The sequence below is a fragment of the Pituophis catenifer genome, unplaced genomic scaffold, assembly GCF_029215685.1.
Source record: "Pituophis catenifer annectens isolate HBS135680 unplaced genomic scaffold, rPitCat1.0.hap2 SCAF_1, whole genome shotgun sequence".
In the NCBI taxonomy this organism is placed as follows: Eukaryota; Metazoa; Chordata; class Lepidosauria; order Squamata; family Colubridae; genus Pituophis; species Pituophis catenifer.
In genome coordinates, this window is record NW_027256881.1 from 171,422,748 (window position 1) to 171,447,770 (window position 25,023).

The 25,023-nt window shown below is 40.3% G+C and overlaps 1 protein-coding gene across 7 annotated transcripts in view; it reads left to right on the forward strand.

Moving 5' to 3' along the window:
- FN1 (fibronectin 1) overlaps nucleotides 1–25,023 on the forward strand; it is a 222,038-nt gene that overhangs the window by 145,384 nt on the left and 51,631 nt on the right. For all 7 annotated transcript variants that reach the window (XM_070933190.1, XM_070933183.1, XM_070933184.1 and 4 more), the window contains 2 exons: nucleotides 4,843–4,998; nucleotides 11,130–11,243. In XM_070933190.1, coding sequence (XP_070789291.1) covers nucleotides 4,843–4,998; nucleotides 11,130–11,243 — 270 coding nt within the window. The remainder of the gene's footprint in view (nucleotides 1–4,842; nucleotides 4,999–11,129; nucleotides 11,244–25,023) is intronic.

Here is a 25,023-nt window from a genome sequence, read left to right on the forward strand (position 1 = left end):
CTATGGTGAGCGATCCTATACACCCGTTTGTAATACCAGTCGTGCTGCGAAATACTCGCACCTTACAGGGGGTTTCACAAGGAGCGCTTATAGATTCAGGGTGTACCCGTTGTCTCATCCGGAGTAAAATAGCGGATGCTTTGGGGTTACAAGGGATAAAACTAAAAACCCCTATTCGTTTCGAACAAATGGATGGGCCGTTACTAGGGGGTTCACCGGCCTCGTATGTTACAGAGCCCGTATACCTCGAAATGGGAGAACATAAAGAGCGGATTCGGTTTATTATAGTAGAACGTATGGTTGAGCCGCTTATTTTGGGACTAGCCTGGTTGGATAAGTGGCGTCCCACAATATGGTGGGAGGGGGGTTATCAAAGGCTACAAATATGTTTAGGGCCAGACCCAGTCCCTGAGCCCCAACCAGAAACCCAGCAGTGTAATGGAGTGGGAAATTCTGGGCCAGGATATCCGGAGGTGTATAAAGATTTAGTGGCTGTGTTTGACGAACGTGAATGTGAGTCGTTACCTCCTCATAGAGCGACAGACTGTGCGATAGAGCTGATACCTGGGGCGAAGTTTCCAAAGCCACGTATGTACGCCATGACAAAACCTGAGTTGGAGGAATTGCGGCGCTATATTGATAAGAACCTGGCTCGAGGGTTTATCCAGCCCAGTCAGGCGCGTATGGCAGCGCCGATTCTATTTCGCAAAAAGAAGGACGGTGGTCTTCGTCTTTGCATTGACTTCAGGGGCTTGAATGCTGTGTGTGTAGAGCACCTATACCCTTTGCCATTAATAAAGGATTTACTAGCCACACTAGTGACAGGGAAGGTGTTCACAAAGTTGGATTTGAGGGAAGCGTATTACAGAATAAGGATACGGGCGGGAGACGAGTGGAAAACAACCTTCAATTGCCCGTTAGGGAGCTACAAGTTCCGGGTTATGCCTTTTGGGTTGCAGGGCGCCCCGGCCGTGTTCATGCAAGTTATCAACGAGGTGTTACATGAACATCTATATCGGAGCGTTCTTGTATACTTGGATGATATTTTGATATATTCTGATACGATGGAAGAGCATATCCAACTAGTGAGGAAAGTCCTGTCCAAGTTACTAGAGGCAAAGCTTTTTGTAAAGTTGTCAAAATGCGAGTTCCATCGCACCACATTGGATTATCTGGGGTATCGTATTTCAGCACGAGGAGTAGAGATGGATCCGAAAAAGGTCTCGACAGTGTTGGAGTGGCAAGCACCCAAAACCAGAAAGCAATTACAAAGCTTTCTTGGTTTCGCCAATTTCTATCGGCAATTTATCCCGTCGTTTGCACAGGTGGCCCTCCCATTAACAGATCTGTTGAAAACGAAGCATTTGGGTGGGGGTAAGGTAAGACCGGGACAATTGTTACCATGGACGACGGAGTGTCAGCAGTCGTTCGAGCGGTTAAAGGAATTATTCGCCAGAGAACCCATACTAAAACACCCGGATCCCTCATTAGGGTTTGTGGTGCAAGCAGATGCTAGCGACGTAGCCGTAGGGGCCGTGCTTTTGCAACGGGTGTCAGATGGAACCCTATGTCCTTGTGCGTACACATCCTGGAAATTGACACCCACAGAACGGGGTTGGGCTGTTTGGGAGAAAGAGGCATTTGCGGTGAGATGGGCTTTAATGACATGGCGGCATCTGCTAGAAGGCACTAACAAAAAATTTGAGGTCTGGACAGACCATAAAAACTTGGAGGCCTTGCAAACCCCTAGGAAACTGTCGCCGAAACAGGTTCGTTGGGCACAGTATTTCCAGCGATTTAATTTTGACCTGAAGTATGTCCCAGGTGGCAGGAATTTTTTAGCCGATGCATTGTCCCGGATGCCTTAGTTTGATAGTAAGCGAGAGGATGTAGTACAAGCAATCATTCCACAACCTCAACAAATGGCCTGGGGGGGTGATAAGCCAACTAAACTCGAGTGGACGATAGAACTGAAAAAAGCAGTGCAGAATGACCCCTGGGTAGTTGAGCATAAAACGATGGTGACCATGCGTGATGGGTTAGCTTGGATGGGGTCTAAATTGTATATACCACAATCCCTGCGCTCAACCGTGCTGAACAGGTGTCACGATTCCAAAACCGCTGGACACTTTGGATTTTTAAAGACCCTCCATCTTGTTCGGCGCAGTTCTGGTGGCCTCGTATGCGTAAGGAAGTAGAGAAATATGTGAAAGAGTGTCATGTATGTGCTGTAACGAAGGCAAGACCCGGTAAGCCACTTGGTCTCTTACAACCAGTCGCTAAACCCAGTAGACTGTGGGAAGAGATAGGGATGGATTTCATTGTAGACCTCCCTGATAGTAAAGGCCACACAGTTATATGGACTGTGGTTGATCTCTTCTCTAAACAGGCTCATTTTATTCCATGTAAAGGCTTGCCGAGTGCGAGACAATTGGCTATGATGTTCGTGCGACATATATATCGATTGCATGGTACACCCCGACGGATCATATCGGACAGGGGTGTACAGTTCACAGCGCGCTTTTGGCGTGGCTTTGTTGAGTTGATAGGATCATCCCAAGGATTGAGCTCCGCTTACCACCCTAGTACCAATGGGGCTGTAGAAAGGGCCAATGCTATGATAGAGAGATATCTACGTTGTTACGTATTGTATCAACAGTCCAATTGGTCAGAGCTCATACCACTTGCTGAGGTAGCATATAACAATGCAGTACACCGGAGTACTGGGGCTACCCCGTTTCAAATCGTGTATGGTCGGGGCTTTAGTGCAATCCCTGAACTTGAACCAGATGAGCAAGAAAGGGTGTCTCCTAGGGAGTGGGGAATCCGTATTGGAGTTCAGTGGCCAAAGATCAAGGAGGCGTTACAAAAAGCGGCAAAAGAGTATAAAGTGTTCGCTGACAGAAAACGAACAGACCACAAACCGTTTCGTGTAGGAGACCAGGTGTACGTGTCCACTAAATATATCAAGTTACAAATACCTAGTAAAAAACTAGGTCCGAAATACCTCGGGCCCTTTACTGTTGTAAGAATTATAAATCCGGTAACTGTTGAGGTTAGGTTACCATCGTTACTGGGTAAGATCCATCCAGTCTTTCATAGTAGTTTATTAAAGCCAGCAGGCAGTATGCGCAGCCATACAGACCGCCCAGGACCGTTAGCAGATTCCCATTATGAAATCGTAGAAATCCTAGATTCGAAACTAAGTAGAGGAAAACTAAAATACCTAGTGAGGTGGAAAGGCTACCCTCTGGAGGATGCCTCGTGGGTTGAAAGCCTTCAGGCTGAGAGGTTACTGAAACGGTATCACAAAAAATACCCCCACAAACCAGGAAACAATGTGACAGCAATAACATGACTCCATGTTAAATTTTACCTTATGTTTTACAGGTGGACCCCTGGTAGGGGGAGCCGCCTGTCGAGATCCCAAACTCGACACGTTGCCGACGAATCCTCCTGCAGACGCGGAAGCAACACGACGAGGCAATGGGGGTGGAAGTTGGGTTAATTTGTTCTAAGCACGGATTGGTGGAGGGGGTGTTAGGGACGGTAGGCGGACGGTCACCCTGCGGCCGCGGTAGGGCGTTGAACAGCTGCTGCGCGTTGCCGCTCTTGAGTGGGGCGTGCCGGCAAGGAGGGGCCCGGAAGGGAGGTGGTGGGCGCGCTTATTTAAAGTGCGTTGAGTGGTGGCGCCGCCCAACGCCGACTTTGTATTATCTTCACTTGAACTCAGCAAGTATTTGCACCACCTTTGGACGCTGAATAAACCGTTTCCCTGCTTCAAAAAGCATTGATTGCAGCGTGGCTTATTTCCGACTTCGGGTGATGGCGAGAGAGCTGAGAGATTATAAGATTATAAGATTATTATCACGAAAGGCAACAGAATACGTCAAGGACTTCAGGATGTTAGCGGGGAGACTTCGGTCGTGGCCTGAACGGTTACTGGTACACCAGTTTCGGTCCGGCCTGGATAGGGATTATACTTTAATTTTTCAAAGTTTCACTATCATTTGAAAGGATACAAAGAAATTGAAATAGGCACCTAAGAGAGATACGTAGAAAAGTAGAAGATGCAACAAGGATGATAAGGGTTCCTAATGGTAAACTTTAGTAGAACCAGTTGCCAAGAAAGGTAATGAGTAAGGTAACACTATAAACAAATTTAAAAAAAAATATTGAGGAAACTTGTAAATCAGCATCAGTATTCCATTGTTGATGTTTTTCTAGTATCTGGAAATATATGGAAATAAACTGTATAAAATGTACAAAAAAGCATTAACTAAAACACAAAAGAAAAATTAGTATGTTAATTTTAATATTTATAAATAATGGTTAATAATAACAATACATCTTAAGATGGCATCTCAACCTTTGCACAGCTGCCATAAGGGATTTGAAAAAGAACTTTATTAAATAACATTTGTTCTCTATATTAGCTTTCTGCATAACTCTCATAGTGGGGCATCCTGAGTATTTTAAATTGGTAGGAAGATTCAGTTGATATAACCAGGAATTAATACAGAGTAACATGGTGCTATGTATTCCTTTGGTTTCAGTTTTATTGAATAATTGCAGTAATAGTTTTGACTTCTAGTTCTCTGTTTTGAAATTGCAGTCTTGTATAATTTTTAATGAGCTTAATTTTGTGCTTCACTGATTCTTGTTATATTGAAATTGTGATCCTTAATATGTTTTTTGTGCTTCGCCAAGAGGCATCCTGACCAAAGGTGGTGGTGGTGGTAGTGGTGGTGGTGGTAACAACAACAACATGATGTTAGGATTTAAGAACACTGGAGCCTGAAGGACAAAATCTAACATCGAAAATTACATTTTCATGTGCAGAGGTTGATACACCATCGCAGCTACAAGTTACCGATGTTCAAGACAACAGCCTTACTGTGCAGTGGCAGCCTTCTTCTTCCCCAGTGACTGGTTATAGAGTGACAGCTACCCCCAAGGATGGCCATAGCCCCACAAAAACTAGAGTTCTTTCTGCAGGTAAGCACAAAGAAATCACAGGAAGCAGGATGCAATCTGATTATTTCAATGAAAGTAAGGAAACTCTAATTTTAATTTGACTCACTTGCAAGTATAATGTGAGATTATGATAGTCTATTATGTCTTTGGGAGGTTTTGCGGAAGAGAAGGAAATTGTGAAGACTGGAAAGATGATGCTGAGATCTGTGGAAAAACTGGCATCATACCATTAATACCACATGGTCCACCTAAGAAATGTTTTTAGATTGAATCTCAGCAAGATTGGAGATCTTTCTGCTTTACTAGTTAGAGTGATTATCAGAACTCTGGTTAGTTTGTAGAATACAGAAGCCACCACTTTAGTAAACCTATTACTTCTAAGCACATTCTTTTCTTTGCAGAATTGAGCCAGACTTGTTTTCATGGGGAACTAAGAGTAATAAATTAAGAGGGATGACAAATGGAAGAAATTTCAACTCAAAAAGGGATCAATGGTGTACTACCGTGGAATTTTATTCCATGGGCATGGATTAATGAAGAACATTTACTTCTCTGCTTTCTGGCCACAGAAGAGACCAGATTTTCTTTTTTATCTTTTGTGGAATCTCTTTTCTTTTCAAGGAAAGACTTGCTGGGGGAATTTACATGATTCTTTTCAGATCTGTTCTTTGGCTTATCTTGAGGTAGGCCATAGAATACCACCTTAGTAGCTGCTTTTAATTTTGGATTCTTTACAGTTTGTAGATTTTGAGGAAATACAAATATGGACATTACTATTTCACTCAATTCTCAATTAAATCAGCCATATCAGGATTTAAACATTTGCTTCCAGGAAGTGAACAAGGTCTTCTTGGTAGATATATGACTTTTCTCCTGCTTAAGAGAGACAGCCAAGAATTAGAAAGCCATAATCAATATTAAATATTTCATTTCTGGTGAAGGTACTTGTAATTGTACTTCAACAAGATTTTTCTTTTGTTATCTTGATGATGTGCTGAATTAGTAGCTATGTTGGGGGGAGGGATGTTTTGCAGTATTGGGCGACATCCTGATAATGTTGCCGGGGGATTACTATTGGCTTTCCACAGAGTCCCATTTTATCCCTTATGTTGTTTATATTTAATGAAGCTACTTGTTTCATTGTCATGAAGAATGTTGATGTAAAATTCCACTATATTCCAAAGCCCCCTGATCTACTTCTATTTAATGTGGAACTCTGTGGAAGCATTTAATTCCCTGGATAGTTGGTAATGGAATGGATGCTTGGTAATGGAATGGATGAGTATGAATAAACTGGAATTATGCCCTGAGATGAGAGAGAGGTGCAATTGATCATTAGAAAACTGGGTCAGATTTCTGAATTGTGGCGGTAGTAAGGAACATGCTTGCATATTATAATTTATTCCTGAGCTGGTCTGATTACAATGCAGTCGTTGATGCCTTAATCACAATGTAATTAGATGATATAATATGATCTATGTAGGACTATTTTTTAGGACTGTCTAAAAACTTCCAATGATGAAGACTGTGGGAACTAGACATATAATCAGAGCATTAGACAAAAGGTTACAATGCTGTGCTGAAAAAAACCTACTCTGTCCATTTTTTCATAGTGCAATTGAAGGTGCATTATTAGCCTTTAAAAACCCAAACCACCTTATACCTAATTATCTGAGTGGCTGTTTTCTCTCCTTGCTTCTTAAGATATCAAGGTCTGCAAGTCATCCTGTACTTTCAAAGTACTGTTTTATACCTACGTAGAGACCAAAATTTACTGTAGAATATAATATTACTAAAACATTACTTATGTTGGTCAATGGCCATAAAAATTTGATTTGATTAAGATATTAAAAAACATTAAAAAGGAGAAGAAAACTGATAAAAGTTAAAAAGAAGAGAACTGATAAAACAATAAAATGTAGTTGCTACATGGCCCTGTAAATATAAAATCCTATATAAATATACTTGGGAGAAGAGAAATTAGCTTGACAGCTACCCACTGTGATCTTAACATGTAGAGCATTGGTTCTCAACCTTCCTAATGCCGCGACCCTTTAATCCAAGACCGAGTGGCTGTGGTTTCCGACATCCCGATATAGTCAGTTGGTGCCATCACTGACTATTGGGGGCGAGTCACTGGCCCCCACGGAGAGGGCTCGCAACTTGGGTGTCCTCCTGGACTCACGGCTGTCTTTAGAAGAGCACATGACGGCCGTGGCCAGGGGGACTTTTTATCAGGTCCGCCTGATTCGCCAGTTGCGTCCCTTTCTGGATCGGGACTCGTTAAATACGGTCACTCATGCTCTTGTCACTTCCCGCTTGGACTACTGCAATGCTCTCTACATGGGGCTCCCCTTGAGGAGCACCCGGAGGCTCCAGCTGGTCCAGAATGCGGCCGCGCGGGTGGTTATGGGAGCGACGTGGCGCTCCCATGTGACCCCCCTCCTGCGCGAGCTGCACTGGCTCCCGGTGGTCTTCCGGGTGCGCTTCAAGGTTTTGGTTACCACCTTTAGAGCGCTCCATGGCATCGGACCGGGGTATCTACGAGACCGCCTTCTGCTACCAATAGCCTCTCACCGACCAGTACGCTCCCATAGAGAGGGGCTCCTCAGGGTGCCGTCGGCCAAACAGTGTCGACTGGCGGCCCCCAGGGGGAGAGCCTTCTCTGTGGGGGCACCTACCATCTGGAACGAGCTCCCCCCAGAGATACGGAAGATCCCGGACCTGCGCACGTTTCGCCGTGCTCTCAAAACTTTTCTATTTCAGCAAGCTGGCCTGGCCTAACTCCCCTCTTTTAAATTCTTAAATTTTAAATTTTTTAATTCGTGTTTTTATAAATTGGGTGTTTTAATCTGTGTTTCGGCCGAAATATTTAATAATTTTAAGGGATTTTTAATATTTGTATTGTCTGTATTTTATCTTGGCTGTTCACCGCCCTGAGTCCTTCGGGAGTAGGGCGGTATAGAAATTTGATTAATAAATAAATAAATAAATAAATAATACAGTTCCTCATGTTGTGGTGACCCCCAACCAGGGGTGGGTTCTAAATTTTTTTACTACCGGTTTTGTGGGTGTGGCTTATTTTGTGGGCGTGGCTTGGAGGTCATGTGACTGGGTGGGCGTGGCTAGTTGGTCATGTGACCGGGTGGCCGTGGCTATGTGTATAGGGACTACTCAGAGGGCTGAAAAAAGTCATTTCTGACAGATCCTCGCACTTTTGACTGATCCTCACACTTATGACCATCCTCACATTTATGCCCGTGCAGCATTCTTAACAACTGTGTCACTCATTTCACAACTGCTTCTTTTCACCATGGTGATAAGATAGGGCAAAAAACGTAAAATGTGAGGATAGTCGTAAATTCGAGATCTGGTCAAAAGTGCGAGGACCAGTCAAAAATAACTTTTTCAGCCCTCTGAGTAGTCCATGTGCACAAAAGGACTACCCATAGGGCTGAAAAAAGTGATTTCTGACAGGTCCTCGCACTTTTGACCGGTCTTCGCACTTATGACTGGTCATCATTTATGCCCATTGTAGCATTCTTAACAACCGTGTCACTCATTTCACAACTGCTTCTCTTCACCATGGTGACAAGATAGGGCAAAAACGTAAAATGTGAGGACAGTCGTAAGTTTGAGGACTGGTCAAAAGTGCAAGGACCAGTCAGAAATAACTTTTTCAGCCCTCTGAGTAGTCCATATGCATAAAAGGATACAGCAATAGAGAGGGATGAAGGAAGGGAAGGGAAATTAGAGTAGGAGTGAGGGTAAGAGAGGGAGGAAGAGAGGAGGAGAAGGAGAAAGAAAGAGGAAGTAGGGAGGAGAAGAAGAGGGGGAGGAAGAGAAAGTAAGAAGGAAAGAAAAGAGAGAGGTGGTAGGTTTGAGGAGAAAGATTGCTGTGCAATAAAAAAGATGAAAGGGAAGAAAGCCAACCCCAAACAAATATAAAGATATTAAGGTAAAGAATTAATTGTTAAACTTTAAAGAATAAAAGAGAACAGATATGAATAAATAACAATAATTAGAAACACACATACAAACATACAATGTATTTTCTTTGAACAGAGTATTTGGCCGGTTCACAAATTTAAATAGTGTTTAGTCATTCCAATTAAATTTACAATTTCTATATTTCCTTTTTGCCATATTTATTTCTCATCTATTTTTGTAAAAAACCAATATTACCCTTCATCCTCATCTCTAATCTTAATCAAATTCAATTTTTCCCTTCTATTCTATATTATACCCCTTCCCATTGTCATCTATTTTTATATCCATCCTCACATTGGTTAATTATGTAATATTACATTTGTTTAATATAAATTCAACATTTTAATATAAATCAATTAGTTATATAACTACCTTTTTTGTATATTAATCAATATGAACATGAATATTCCAATTATTTCCATGCAATCCAATTTCTTACAAATCAATTAATTATATTTACCAATAATAATAAACCAAATAATTTCCCCCATATATTCCTCCAAACCACAACTTAACCATTTCTGCTTTCAATACAATATACAATTAATAGTATCTCAATTATTACAATTCCCTAGTTAAATAGAGCTTTTTGTGTGTGTGTGTTTTAAAATCTTGAACTCTCCTCTTTTTCCCTAAATTTCCCATTGTTTGCACCTACCTTTTTTGCAGGAACAGCAAAGCCAACAGCCTGCTTTACTTTCAGTTTCATTTTTCAGCATAGCTAGGGGGAAAAAATCTGCTCCAGCAAGCAGCAGAGCCCTGAGCAAAACAGCGGAGAGCAAATCAGCTGAGAGTCGGGAACCGATCTAATCAAGGGCTAATTAGCCTATGCTGAAGCTCCGCGGGCCAATAAAATTACAAAAAAACACCAAACCATTTGTTAAATTGCTGGCTCACCCGCCCCTCGCCCACCACTATTTATTGGCAATAAATAGTGGTGCGGAGGGGTGGGCCAAGGGGCAGGCTTTGAAGCCCCGCGGCAAGAATTTAAACAGTTTTTTTCCCTCTAGCCATCAGCTGGGACTCAGGAGGCAGCAATAGATTGGGGGTGGGCGGGATAAGCGAACCGCCGGCGATCCAACAGAGCAGAGAGTGAGGGTGAGTGAAGGCATCGGGGGGGCGAGAGAGGGCTTTGGCGACCCCTGTGAAATGGCCGTTCGACCCCCAAAGAGGTCACGACCCCCAGGTTGAGAACCGCTGATGTAGAGGAAGGTCTCCTGTGGAATATAAAATGTGGCAGCCCATGAATTTTTGAGTTATCCTCATGCCCCCAGTGTTAGAAGAAATTAGTATCTCTTTATAAAGGCATTTTGAATATTTGAATATAAAGATATTCAAATATTTAAATATTTATATTTGAATATAAAGATATTAATAATTATGTTGTATGTCATAATTATGTCATAATTATGTCATAATCATTCTACTTTGCATTTTTTGAGATGATGATAGCTGTTTGGTTTGTTTGAACCCATAGCCTTTGATTATACACAACCACATTGACCAGCATTTGAGAAAATTGTGGTGGTTTTGACTTAGCATATTATGGCAAATCAAGCAGATGCAGTTGATCCAATAAATAAATAGGTTGCTTAGCATGAAGACTGTATCACAGGTAACAAATAACCTTTGAATCTCTTTCTAGAGTATTTAAAAAGCAATTCATGTTAGGCATGGGGACCATTCTTTAAAGGAAAAAAAAAGGAAATATGTCTTACTATATTTGAAACTTTGAATACTAGCAGCTGCTACCATCTATCTAAGGGTCATAAGAACTGAAGTCATAGATTATAAAACTTCCCTACGTCAGATTTTGAGATGTTGTTCTAAAACAGGAATAGCTGTTGCAACACTTGCTAAAAGAATGGTTGCCAAAAATGTAGGTCTTATTAAACATGTAATTTACACATGATTAAAACTTCTGATGACGATCTGTTTTTAAAAACACTGAAACAATGGATACCATGGACTATTTCTAGAGAAAAGTATTTCTACATTTACATTGTCAAAATATTTGTGACTGTGAAATCTGTTTAAATTGTTTCTTTTGCTCTGAAACAGTTTCTATCCTATCCTAGGTTTATTTAGAACTAGTTGTCTTTCTTCTTGATAGGCAACTGAATAGCTAAGACAATTTATAAATATATTTTTATTTATTGCAGAACAAACAGAAGTCACAATTGATGAACTACAACCTACAGTTGAGTATGTGGTTAGCGTCTATGCCCAAGGGCCAAACGGAGAAAGCCGGCCTTTGGTTGAGAAAGTTGTTACAAGTATGTAAATTCATATTTCCCACATTTCATAGTAGGACAAATACCTGAATCTCTCCGGACATGTTTATTATCAAAATTTTGAGAAAATGGCAAAAACTATACTATTCTCATAGTTATGTCATGAAAAATACTTTACTACACTTTTACCCACAAACTGCTTACATTAAAATTAAAATTAAAATTATAAGTGTTAGAAATCATTAATTGGTAAATAATTTGGAAAAGATAATCTAACTGAAGAAAATCAGTTCTTCTTTATGTACTATTTATTTACAATGCAACATTTTTTATTTTTTTATATGTCAAATTTAATATAGCTACCCACTCCAGTAGACTCTGGGCATCTTACAAAACAAAATACTATTTTGGGTATATATATATAGATCATATGTCTTTTTTATTCTTCTCAGGAACTTGTGAGCAGCAAATAAGTAACAAAAGAGGCCTTTGCATTAGAAAATATGAAGAAATTTAAATCCAGAATTTAAAATAGTTTTTTTAACCAAACTTTTCTTTTGTTTGACACAAAATCAAATCAAATAACTTGTTTGGCATTGCTACTCATACTGAAGCTGTTATCCCACAGATAAATAGGTATGTGAGCAGTAGCAATAGGCTGCTGCCTTATTCTCACTTACCGTATTTTTTGGAGTATAAGACACACCAGAGTATAAAACGCAGCTTAGTTTTTGGGGAGGAAAATAGGAAAAAAAAATCTGCCTACAAGGTATTTCTCTGGCTAGCGTCCTTAGTCTGGTCAGCTTCAGCACATTAGTTTGCTGGTTTTTTATCCCCTGCTTGGGGATAAGAAATAGCTTCTAAGGCACAGCTGAGAGGAAGCAGCAATGAGAAAAGCAGGCAAAGCACTGGGTGGGGGGTGGAGATCGCTTCACTCGGCTAGCGCCTAGTTAGGGCTGAAAAAAAAGCTGAAGAACAGCTGAGAGTCAGATCAAAGCATGGAGATTGCTTCACTCGCTAGTGCCTTGTTAAAGCACAGCGGAGTCGAGGGACTAGCCAAAGCTGGGAAGATTGCTCACTAGTGCCTCATTAGCACCTTGTTAGGGCTGAAAAAAAGCTTCAAAAAAGCTACATTCAGAGTATAAGATGCACCCAAATATTCAGCCTCTTTTAGGGGGGGGGGTAAATACGGTAATTGGAAGTAAGATCACTGAACAAAAGGAAACTTTTTTTAAAAAAAAGTTTATTTATTAATTTTCTATTGTTTACATTTTGTTAGTGCTTAATAAACATCGTGTTGTCTGGGTTATTTTATTTGCTTAGCAGTATAGACTACATTCTTAATCTCCACCCCTTTTTTCCAACCACTGGTAGAATAGGTTCTATATTTGATAATATTCTGTATCTTCTTTCTTTTTAATCTTCAATGTAAGTCTGTCCATTTCTGCACAATCCAGTATCTTCCTAATTATCACTTCATTTTGTGGTATTTCTTCATTTTTCCAATATTGTGCAAATATAATCCTTGTTGCTGTTAATACATGCAATATTAAATATATATTTTGCTTATCAAATTTTTCTGGTGCTATACCTAATAGAAAAAGTTCAGGTTTAAAATCTACATGTTTTCCTATCATCTTTTCTAACCACATGTATTTTTGCCCCAAATTTTTTTTGCTTTAGCACAGGTCCACTACATATGGTAATATGTGCCAGTTTTTTGGTTACTTTTCCAACATTTGCTAGACATATTTTTAAACATTTTAGCTAACCTAGCAGGTGGTAAGTGCCATCTATAAAACATTTTATATAAGTTTTCTTTATAACAATTTGCCATAGTTAATTTATAGTTTCTTTCCCATAAATTTTGCCATTTCTCTAATTCTGTATTATATCCAAAGTTTTTTGCCCACTGTATCATTGTGTCTTTTACTTGTTCATCCTCCATTTCCAATTTAGTAAGAAATTATATATTTTCTTAGTTTTTCATCAGAATTCAACAATATCCGATCAAAGGCTGTTTATCTTTTATAAAAGCCATACATATCATGTCTTTCTCCTATCTAGAATGTTTTTGCAATTGAGGCCACCATGATAATTTAATACCTTGATCTTCAAGATCTTGCTTAGATTTTAATTTCCATTCAGTTTTCAAAATGTCTTTATATGTCACAATTTTTTCAAACTTCGTCAGATTTGGATTTGTAAACACTTCCATTGTTGAGAGCCATTCTGGGATTCTCAAATAGATCTTAGCTTTTATTTTTTCCCATAAAGATAATAGTGAGTTTCTTATGTAGTGATTTTGAAAGTATCTGTGAATTTTATTCTTCTCATACCATAAGAATGCGTGCCATTCCAGTTGTAAATCACGTCCTTCTAAACTAAATATAACAGTCTCTTGTGTCTGAGGGATATCCATTATTTTAGCCATGTTATAACACATGCTTGGTAATATAAGAGCCAATCTAGTAGTCCAAATCCTCAATTTTCTTTAGATTCTTGTAACATTTTCAATTTAATTCTAACTTTTTTTCCTTGCCAAATAAATTTTAAGAGCAATGTATTCAAATCATCAAAGAATTTCTTTTCAATTTTTATAGGTACTGTTTGGAACAGGAAAAATAGTTTTGCTAGGATACTCATTTTTACAGTAGCAATCCTTCCCAACATTGATAATGTAAATTTTTCCATTTTTACAAATCTAATTTTATTTGGTTAAATAATTTTATATAATTATCTTCTTTTATTATTGCATATCTTGCTGTTAAGTATATTCCCAGATATTTAACTTTCTTAACTATTTCACTTTTTCTGCCAGTTCTTTTCGTTTTTGTGTGAGGTTTTCTTACTATAACTTTAGTTTTTTCTCTGTTTATCTTCAGTCCTGTTACCTTTCATTTATTTATTTATTTATTCATTCATTCATTCATTCATTCATTCATTCATTCATTCGTCGCATTTCTATGCCGCCCAACTCCCTAGGGACTCTGGGCAGCTTACAGCAAAAAACAAACAAACAAACAAACAAACAAAAAAACCAATGTGAACAATATCCTGTAAAAATTTTTTAAAAGAAAACATTAAAAACCCATACACTCCATTTCATGGTCGGGTCTCGCAAGATCGCCGTAGCGAGATTAACGGCCCCAGGCCTTCCGGAAAAGCCAGGTCTTCACCACTTTCCAGAAGGCCAATAGGATGGGGGTGGTCCGGACCTCAGGAGGTAATTGGTTCCAGAGAGCCGGGGCAGCCACAAAGGCCCTCCCCCGCAGGCCCGCCAACTGACATTGTTTAGCTGACGGGACCCAGAGGAGACCAACTCTGTGGGATCTTACCGGTCGCTGGGAGCTATGCGGTAGAAGGCGGTCTCGAAGATAGCCTGGCCCTGAGCCATGTAGGGCTTTAAAGGTAATAACCAACACCTTGAATTGCGTCTGGAGACCGATAGGGAGCCAGTGCAGCTCACGGAGAATTGGTGTAATGTGGGTGTATCTAGGTGCACCCACAATAGCTCGCGCGGCTGCATTCTGGACCAACTGTAGTCTCCGAACACTTTTCAAGGGTAGCCCCATGTAGAGCGCGTTGCAATAATCCAATCGTGAGGTGACAAGGGCATGAGTGACTGTGAGGAGAGCCTCCTGATCCAAGTAGGGTCACAATTGGTGCACCAGGCGAACCTGTGCAAAGGTCCCCCTAGCCACAGCTGTCAGATGTTGTTCCAATCTTAGCTGTGAGTCTAGGAGGACACCCAGATTGCGAGCCCGTTCTGAGGGGGACACTTTCTCCTCCCCCCCCCCCCCCCAGGACCAAGGATGGACAATCAACATAGTCTTTAGGTGGCAATACCCACAGCCTTTCGGTCTTGTCTGGGTTAAGTCTGAGCCTGTTGACTCCCATCCAGGCCTTCACAGCCTCCAGGCACTGGCACATCATATCTATCCTTTTTAATAGTTTAGGAATTTTCTCCAACGGTTCTTCTGTAATGAATACCAGATCATCTGCAAAAGCTTGTATATATCTTTCCACTCTTATGTCTATTTCTTTAATTTCTGAATCTTGTCTGATGTTCCTGTTCAAGACTTCCCAAATCAATATAAATAGTAAATGCAATAGTGGACATCCTTGCCTTATGCCTTTCTTTATATTAAAATTCTCTGTATAGTCCCCATTTACAATTACTTTTGTTGTTTGTTTATGGTACATCGTCTTGATTACATTCATAAATTTTTCTCCAAAATCCATATAATTTAATTAATGTATCATAAATGGCCATCTTACATTATCAAAAGCTTTCTGAGCATCTAAAAAGATTAGTGCCATTTGTTTTCCTGGATGTGTTTCATAGTATTCTAGTGTATCTAGAATAATCCTTGTGTTTTATTTGCTTTTTTGGTAAGAAACCATTTTGATCTGAGTGGATGAATTCAGTCAGAATTTTTTTCAATCTCTCTGCTATTATTTTTTTTTGTAAAGTTTTTTTATTTTTTAAAACACACAAACAAACACACAATGCACCTTTTCTGAAGAGAATATTGGCCCGGTTTTAAATTTGTACAGATTTTTGTTCATCTTTAACACAATTTTATGTATTCAATTTTTCTCATATCTTTTATTTTCTCTAAATTTAAAAAACCAATATTACCCTTCATGTTAACGTCTCATGCTAGTATAATTCCTTTTTTCTTTTCCCTCCTTAAAATTTGAACCCCTAAATTTAAATTCATAGAACATAATACAATCCCCAATTATTTCCTTAAATTCTCTTATTCTACTCACCAATAATTCTTTTATCAACTATTCCAGATAATACATTTCAACAGTTAAACATATTCAATAAAGAAAAAAAAATCAATTAAATATCAGTCTTACTTCAATACCCCTATATTTAAATTCATATAACATAATAAAATTCCCAATTATTTTCTTGAATTCTCTTATTCCAGTCTCAGATAGTTTTTTCTTTACTAATTATTCCACATAGTACATTTCGACATTTTTATCAAGACCAATTAGATATATCTAACTAATTCATAGTCCAATGTCATTTCAACTTTCTTTTCTTATTTATTTAAGTTCCAAATATATAATTAGAAATATTCCATTTGTTACAGTACCCTTCATTAATTAAAAATATTCCAATTTTTACATTCATCATACATCCATATATTTTATACTCACTTCCTTAAAGATACAGTTCATTTCTTCATATTAACTTAAATGGTTTATTATTTACCATTCTATTACTTCATCAATTATTTATACTTTTGTGTCTTATACTCCAGACATCATAGTTTCACTGATTAGTTAGAGAATCAATTTAATATCAATCTTACTCCAGTGCCCCTAATTTTAAATTCAAATAACATAATACAATTCCCAACTATTTTCTTAAATTCTCTTATTCCAATCTCAAATAGTTGTTTCTTTATCAACTATTCCAAATAATACACTTCAACCTTTTTATAATATTTTATAAGGACCAGTTAAATATATCTAATTAATCCATAATCCACTACCCTAGTAGTCATTTCCTTTACCCCATATTCCTCTTCCATTTCTTTCTCCCTTCCCATCTTTATATTTTCTTTTCTTTTTCTTTTTCTTTTTCTTTCCCTTTTTTCTTTTTTGTATTTTAAAATCCTGAACTCTCTTTTCCCTTTTTCTTATCTTTCCACTGTTAGTCCCAATGTAATAATTTTGTTTTTTAAAATCATAAACTCTTTTATTTTGCTGTATCTTTCCTGTTATTTTCCATTCCTTTCCCCTTTTTCTTATTTTCTCACTGATAATCCCAGTGTAATCATTTAAGTTTTTTATATTCTTTCTATTCCACCCTCTTTTCTTTTTTTTGTTTCTTTCCCCTTTTTCTATTTTTTCCATCGTAATTTTTAAAAGTTCTCCTTTTTATTATTGCTACCCGAATAATCATTTAATTTTCCATAATCAGTCTCCTTGTCTTTGTTGTCTTCTTTATTATAAGTCTCTTTTTCTTGATTCACATTCGTTGTTTTCCAGCTTGAGTGTATCCTAAATCAATTTTCTGATCAAGTTTCAATTTTCCATGCATCATTTTAGTCATTTCCCTTATTTCAGTTTTCAATGATAAGTACATCGTTATCATCATTTCCTTCAGTTCCTGCACCATTTTGTTCTTTTTAAGTTGATATTATTCCAATTGAAGTTACGTTATAGTCCTTTCCCCCCCCTCTTTTCTCCAAGCCAAAACACTTGTGAACAAACAAAACCTCCTTGAACTTTCTCACAACTGTTATCCCTTTCAAAGCCCAAGTTTTTTTCCCTTTCTTTTTCCAAAATAAAAATTGAGTGATGTAATAATTTTTTCCTCCTAAAGATGGCTCTCTACAATCCACAATTACAAGTAGTTACAAGTAACAAACTTGAAAGGCATCCATTTTAGTTGCAATTCACTGTAACAGATTTAGCTTGTTTGACTTTTTTCCCCCTTTCTTCTTTTTCACCTTTATACACATCAAAATAATTTAAAATTCAGTCCAAATATACATAGTCCAAATTGCGCATTGCATTCCAATTTAGTTTCAATTTAAAGTCATTAACCAGTCCTATTACAAATTTTTCTTTATTCTTTTAATCTTCCTCTCTCTAAAGTTTCCAAATTAAAAAGAATCTTTTTGGGTTCTTAATTCTTCTGATTTTTTTTTTTAAATTCTCCAATTACTTAAATCCAAAACAAATTTCTAGTCGGGTTTTATCACTTTATAACTTCCACCTTAATCTTCTTCTTCTGTCCTTCATGCCTATTAGCCACTATTATAGCTCCAGGACTTTACAGTTATTTTAAAAGTCTTTATTTCTTTCTTTCTGCCTATGAGTTAAATATCAGTCACCCAGCTTCAATATTCTATTCAATTCTCCGCTCCTGCCCATTGCTTAATCCGGTTGCCCCAGTTTACTGGTGGCCGTAATGGCCGCCGCCCCCTGCTGCAAAGTCAGAGAGAAAAACCTCCGACCTCCGAACTTGCCTGTTCCTCTTGGTCTTCTGAGGTGCCTCTCTTTCTTCTCTGTCCCTGCAGGACAGATCTGGTCCAAAGACCCCTCTGCAGCGGTTCGTCAGCCCAGGATTTCACGGGTCTCATCAGAGCCTGCTAATCTCCGACTGTCTCACTGCAGTGCTTCCGGTCAAATCCCTCTCTGCTATTATTGAGGCAAAAATTGTGTAGTCCACATTTAATAGAGATATTGGTCTATAATTTTTTATCTGATTATAGATTAGAGTAACAGAGTTGGAAGGGACCTTGTAGGTCATTTAGTCCAATCCCCCACCCAATCAGGATACCCTACACCATTTCTAACAAATGGCAGTCCAATCTCTTCTTAAAAGCTTCCAGTGATGAAGCTCCCACAACTTCTGAAGGCAAGCTGTTCCATTGGTTGATTGTTCTCACTGTTAAAAAATTTCTCCTTATTTCTAGGTTGAATCTCTCCTTGGTCAGTTTCCATCCATTATGCCTTGTTTGGCCTTCAAGTTCCTTGGAAAATAGCTTGATCCCTTCCTCTCTGTGGCAGCCCCTCAGATATTGGAACACTGCTATTATCTCTCCCCTGGTCCTTCTCTTCACTAGACTAGCCCTGCCCAGTTCTTCATATATCATATTTTTTATTCTCCGGTCCCCTAATCATCCTGGTTGTTCTTCTCTGCACTTTTTTTTCCGGTCCCCTAATCATCCTGGTTGTTCTTCTCTGCACTTTCAACATCTTTTTTATAGTGTGGTGACCAAAACTGGATGCAGTATTCTAGGTGTGGTCTTGCTAAGGCTTTATACAGTGGTATTAACACCTCACTTAATCTTGATTGTATCCTTCTGTTAATGCAGTTTAGGATTGCATTGGGTTTTTTGGTTCGGGTTTTTATTTTTTAAAAAAAATATTTAAATTTAAAATATTTAAAATATTTTTTTAAAAAAATATCAAATCAATGTGTGAACAGTGTGGCACCTGGGTGTCATACATTCTAATACAAATAAAACTAATCAAGTTGATCATAATCCTTACATTCAACCTGCTTATATATTTCTAATAATACATACTTATATTAAATTATAATCTATCATTGTGTAATTATTCCATATTTTTTTCATTATATGATATAAAAATGTATATACTAATATTCCACCTTTTCTTATTTCTATCACTTATTCTAGCTTTTAATCATATCACCTTTTGTTAAGAGACTTTTTCTTTCTTATCTAACTTCTAATCATGTCACCTATTTAAAAAAAGAAAAAGGAGAAGAGAGAGAGAGAAAAGGAAAAACAACAGTACAACAGTACAACAGAAACAAAAAATCATCCATCTATCACCTCTTGCCCGCTTCAATACCTTAATTGCTATGCTTTAAAAGAAAAATAAGAAAAAAAGAAGTGAATAAAAAAAACAATATAAAAATAAAGAAATCCATCGTTCCTTACCCGCTTTAATATTTTAATTGCTATGCTTTTTTTTTTTTTTTGACTTGCCTCCCAAATTTCTCTTAAGTCTTTATCTGCTTCTTGGATGTTTAATCTAAGTATTCCTCCCACCTCTACCCACTTCCACTGCCTAATTTCTAACATTTCTACTCGGACCTCTTTCTTCCTTTCAAACATATCTTCCCACTCTCTTAATATATTTCCCCCCGGTTTAATTGATCAACCATTATTATTTACATTGTTGCCTCCTCTTTGTCTTCCTCCATTCCTTCTGTTGATTCCTCCTTTTCCTGGGTGTCTTGGTCTTTACTCATCATCACTTGTATGGTATTTTCCATTTTTTCCATAATCTCCTTAAATCCTTTCTACATGATGTCTTTTGTATTTTGAAAAAGTAAGTCCATCTCTTTCACAATTCCACTCATCTCTTATTATTAAGTATCTTGTTTTGCTTTAAAAAATTCAATTTTTATCCAGCAGTTCAAGAACTATTTATTTAATCTTTAAGTTACCCTTCAAGGAGTGCACTAGTCCCAATTCTTTATGTCCCATACGTTAACAATCATTCCATTTAAGTAGTCCCAGAGGTTATACTTGGGTCTCCAATAATGCAGTAGTCATAGGGTGGTTAAAAGTAATCCAATAGAAATTTTCACAAACCTTCAAATAGATATTTTCCAAATTTGTAATATAGGCTTATTTCCAGACCTGTAATTTTCCCTTTCATCAGCAGGTAGCACTTTTGGCTTAAATTTCAATATCACCACATATCCAGCGTTCTTTTAGTTATAGAAGAATTATAAAAACAGAATAAGTTTTGCAAATAAATGATTCCAGCATTTTAAAATGCCTTCCCAGTACCACGCTTTCCCAGCTTAAGGGTTCAATTTTCTATATATTTCAAAATTTCAAAGTTTATTATTTTCACTCCTGCACCCTTCACTTCCGGTCTGGTGGTTTCTCAGAATGCCTAGACACCACTTTGACAGATGATTCTCAGCAAATAATTCTGAATTGTTCCTCGGGGTTAAATTTAAAGTAAAAGAAAAACCCTCTCCCCCAGTTCCACTCACTGTTCATTTACTTTGCTCCAGCACCAGTCTTAGATGTTCATCGGCTGTCCCAGCTTTGTGGTGGCTATCTTTAGGCTGCTTCCTTTTCTTGCTGTGGCTGAGAGGGAGACGGAACCCTGGGGCTGACAGGAGAGCTGTGACTCTCCTCGATCTCTCAGGGTGCCCCTCTTTGCTTCACTGCCCCTACAGGGTGGCTTTGGCTCCTCTTGGAGTCCACAAACATGGAAAAGTCAGTGCAGGGGACGTGGACACCCATTCCCCATGTCTGTATTGCCGCGATGTCAACTGGAAGCTCTGCATTGGCTTTTTTGGCTGCTGCTGCACACTACTGGCTCATGTTTAGCTGGTTGTCCACTAAGACTCCAGGATCCCTCTCACAGTTACTGCTATTAAGCCTGGTTTCACCCAGTCTATATGTGTACTTTTGGTTTTTCTTGCCTAAGTATAAGACTTTACTTTTCTCTACATTGAATTTCATTCTGTTAGATAGGACCCAGTGTTCAAGTCTGTCAAGATCCAGATGGATCTTGAGCCTATCTTCTAGAGAGTTAGCTATTCCTGCCAGCTTAGTATCATCTGCAAATTTGGTAAGTTCCCCTTGTATTCCCTCATCTAAGTTATTTATGAAGATAGTGAAGAGTAGTGGGCCTAAGACGGATCCTTATGGTACCCCACTGCTTTCTTCCTTCCATATAGACATAGACCCATTAAGGACTACTTGTTGGGTACAGTTTGTCAGCCAGTTACGAATCCATCTGGTGGTGATGCTATCTATCCCACTTTTTTCTAGCTTAAAAAGAAGTAGATTGTGGTCTACTTTGTCGAATGCCTTGCTGAAGTCTAAGTTAATGTCCACAGTATTTCGCTGATCTAGTAATTTAGTCAAATCTACATCCTCTTTAGGTATTAGAGTGATATTTGCTTCTGTCCATGTATTTGGTAGTTTAGACTCTGATAATAGCTCATTACAAACTTCCTTCAATGGCGAGCTTAACATGTCTGAAAAGCATTTATAGAATTCTGCAGGTAGCCCATCTGGTCCTGGGATTTTATCACTTTTCTGTTTTTTTATCACTTCTGTCACTTCCTTTATTGTTATTTTTTCATTTAGTATATTCTTTCAGGCTTGGAAGCCATCTTTTGCATTGAGCCTTCAGGTCTGCCACATTTACTACTATGGGAGATTGGGAGGGGGGATTGTATGGAGCATGGGTGATATATAGTCATAATAACATTCCTTTCTCAGAGAGTCAAGGACATCTTGCCTTGCATCTGGAGGGCTGGAACTGGGAGGCATCTCCAGTTGGGAAGGTGTTTTGATTGGACCATGTGATGGACATGTCACATGGGCAGGGACTTGGACTTTCCTTAGAGTGGGGAAAACCTGAAAGCTTTCAGATATGCATTAAACCGAATCACCCTTAAAAAATTGAACCAGATCCCCGGGCTCTGGGGTGCTGTCCGGGGTCCTGAGCCCCGAATGTTGACCTGAAACCGGGCAGCGTGAAGACTCAGGGAAGATGGAGGAAAACAAGGCGGCCACGGAGGGAGCCACAGGGAATGGTTCGGCGAGCTATGTCTAGACCATCTACTCCCCTTCCCCTGTCGTGGTGGAAGCGGAGGAGCCATAGAAAGGGACCGACAGCTGGGTGCCCAGCCCAAAGAGCCGGCACCCAAGCAAGCCGCGGACATGGGAGTGGGGCGAAGCTGCGGAGCTGTGCCGCTCCAAGAGATGATGACTGGGGCGATGCTGTCAGAACCGTGGATGAATGGAGGCAGGGCGGAACAGATCCTAATCCTTGAGTGGAAGTTGCCAGGGCAGTTGTGCCACAAGGACTCCCGGGAATGGTGATTTCCGCCACCGTCACGCAGCTAGTCACTAGCTGGCCTCCTGGAGCATGTCGGCCAACTCAGCATGGGCAGTGCTCCTCAACTTCTTGGGACCGAGCAACCCAGATGGGCTCTGGCTCAACCTATGTTCAACTTCCCGAGCCAGGAAGCTGCAGCACCACTGAGCGAGGCATCGGCCTCCTTTCACTCGGCACGGAGTGGGTCGTTCCATAGCCTCACACATCGGGCCAGGACTACCAGGGTGACAGCCACCATAGGAATGGGAATGGCGCAGCAACAAATCCCACTGAACTAGCCCGGCTCGGTGCTACAGAGGGCCACAACCGGGACTATGGGGATCTAGTATTCCACTCCAGCAACCAGTTTTCAGGCTATCTCCAGCAAACCAGATCCCTCCTGGATGGGCATTTTACCCCAGTCAGGGGTGGGTGCAATATCAGTGGATGCCTTCCCCAGTCCTACAGCCCTCGGCCGCCCATCAACCAGCACACTTCCAGCCACCAGCCATGGGCCAGCAGCTGGTACTGGCCCAGCCATCGCTGCAGTTCCAGTAACCAGCCATGGTTCCACAGAAGGTTCCGGTCCAGCAGCCAGCGCCAGCCCATCAGCCTGCGTCAGCTCAGCAACCGCCCCCTCCAGTTGCTCCCCCTCCCCGGTTCAGAGCGGCGTTTGACGGGACCCCAGGAAGACTAGCCTACTTCCTCAATTGAATCTGGGCTTACATCAACCAGTATGGAAATCTATAACCATCGGATCAGGAATTGATTTCAGCTATTGCAGATGGCATGAATGAGGGAGAAACAGCATAGTGGCTAGCGGAACTTCATGATAAGGAAGCTCCTGAGTTGGAAGATGCTGACGAGTTCGTCCAATTACTCCAAGGTTGGTTCGAGGACATGGCCCACAGTGTAAAAGCTGAGGCCCAGATCAAGGTGTTGAAGCAAATGGGCTGGCTTCCCAAGTAATTAGTTTGGGCGTTCTGAAGACTGGCCAGGAAACTGAGGGACTAGCCGGAGTGCTACCACTCCATTTGTCTACCACTTCAAGGAGGCCCTCGACCCAGACCTCTAACAAGCTTGCGGCATCAGGGGAGTACCAGAACATATACAAGCATGGTACAGCACAGCAGTGGCCATGGATCTGGAGATCCACCCCCATAGGAAGCCAACTGCAGAGAAACCAATGAGAAGACCCCTGGGTCACTGAACCCTGGCTAAACCGCCCGAAACATCGCAACCCACACTGTCTGGGACTATCAAATGCTACTAGTGTTGTTAGCACAGGCGCCGAACATCCGAATGTTGGCTCCAGCCCCGGTCCCCCAAGCCCAGGCTCCAGCCACACCTCAGGCAAGGAGGACCTCGCGGAAGCTGCCAGAGAAGGGGAAGATCACCAAGCAGGCTGTGAAGGTTCCATTCCTTCCCAATGAAGTCAGGGGAACTCCAGCCAGGGAAGCCTCTCCCAGCTCCACCGAAGGGAGCAGTGGCAATGACGACCCAATGGTAAACGAAGCCATTCACTATCAAAACTAGGCTAGTAGTGCCAGAAACTGGGGCCCAAGGGGAAGGGGAAGTTTTCATTGACACTGGCTGCACCAGATGCCTAATCAGCTTCCGCATAGTCAAGCATCTTGGCATACACATGAGCCCCCTAGCAGGCCCATCTGCTTTGAGCAGGTCGATGAGACACTCATTGGCGTAGCCCCTGCCACACTAATCACGGGTCTTGTCAGAATAGAAATGGGCCATCACAAAGAACTTATCCAATTTGTCATAGCTCCAAAAATGACTGAATCAATCATATTAGGGCTCACGTGGCTAGACAAATGAGGGCCGACCATCACCTGGGAGGATGGCTATAGAAAGCTAAACATAGGCATTGGCCACTACCACCCATAAAGCCAGAGCGAGGCCAAGATGCCACAGACCCCAACAACACCAGCAAGTCCAAAGCTGCAGCCCCCGCCACAGAGGGACTGCTCGGCAGCCTGCAGGTGCCAAAAGAGTACTGAGACCTATCAGGAATCTTTAGTGAGGAAGATTGCAATTTCCTCCCCTTCACTGCATGCCAGATTGCACAATCGAATTAGTGCTGGGAGCTAAGCTACCCAAGCCAAAGATGTACTTCATGACTCCCAAAGAGATGGAAGATTCTGAGAAAATACATCAATGCCATGCTAGCGTAGGGCTTCATCCAATCTGCAAAATCCAGAGCCATGGCCCCAGTACTATTTAAAGAAAAAAAAGATGGGGAGGTGAGGCTTTGCATTGATTTTCATGGAATGAATGGTGTGTGTGTGGAGAACATCAGCCCCCTCCCCCTCATGAAGGACATGCTAAGCCACTTAGCCAATGATAAGGTGTTCACCAAACTGGACTTGAGAGAAGCCTACTATCGCATAAGAATCAGAGAAGGAGATGAGTGGCGCCCTTGGCAGCTTCCAATTCA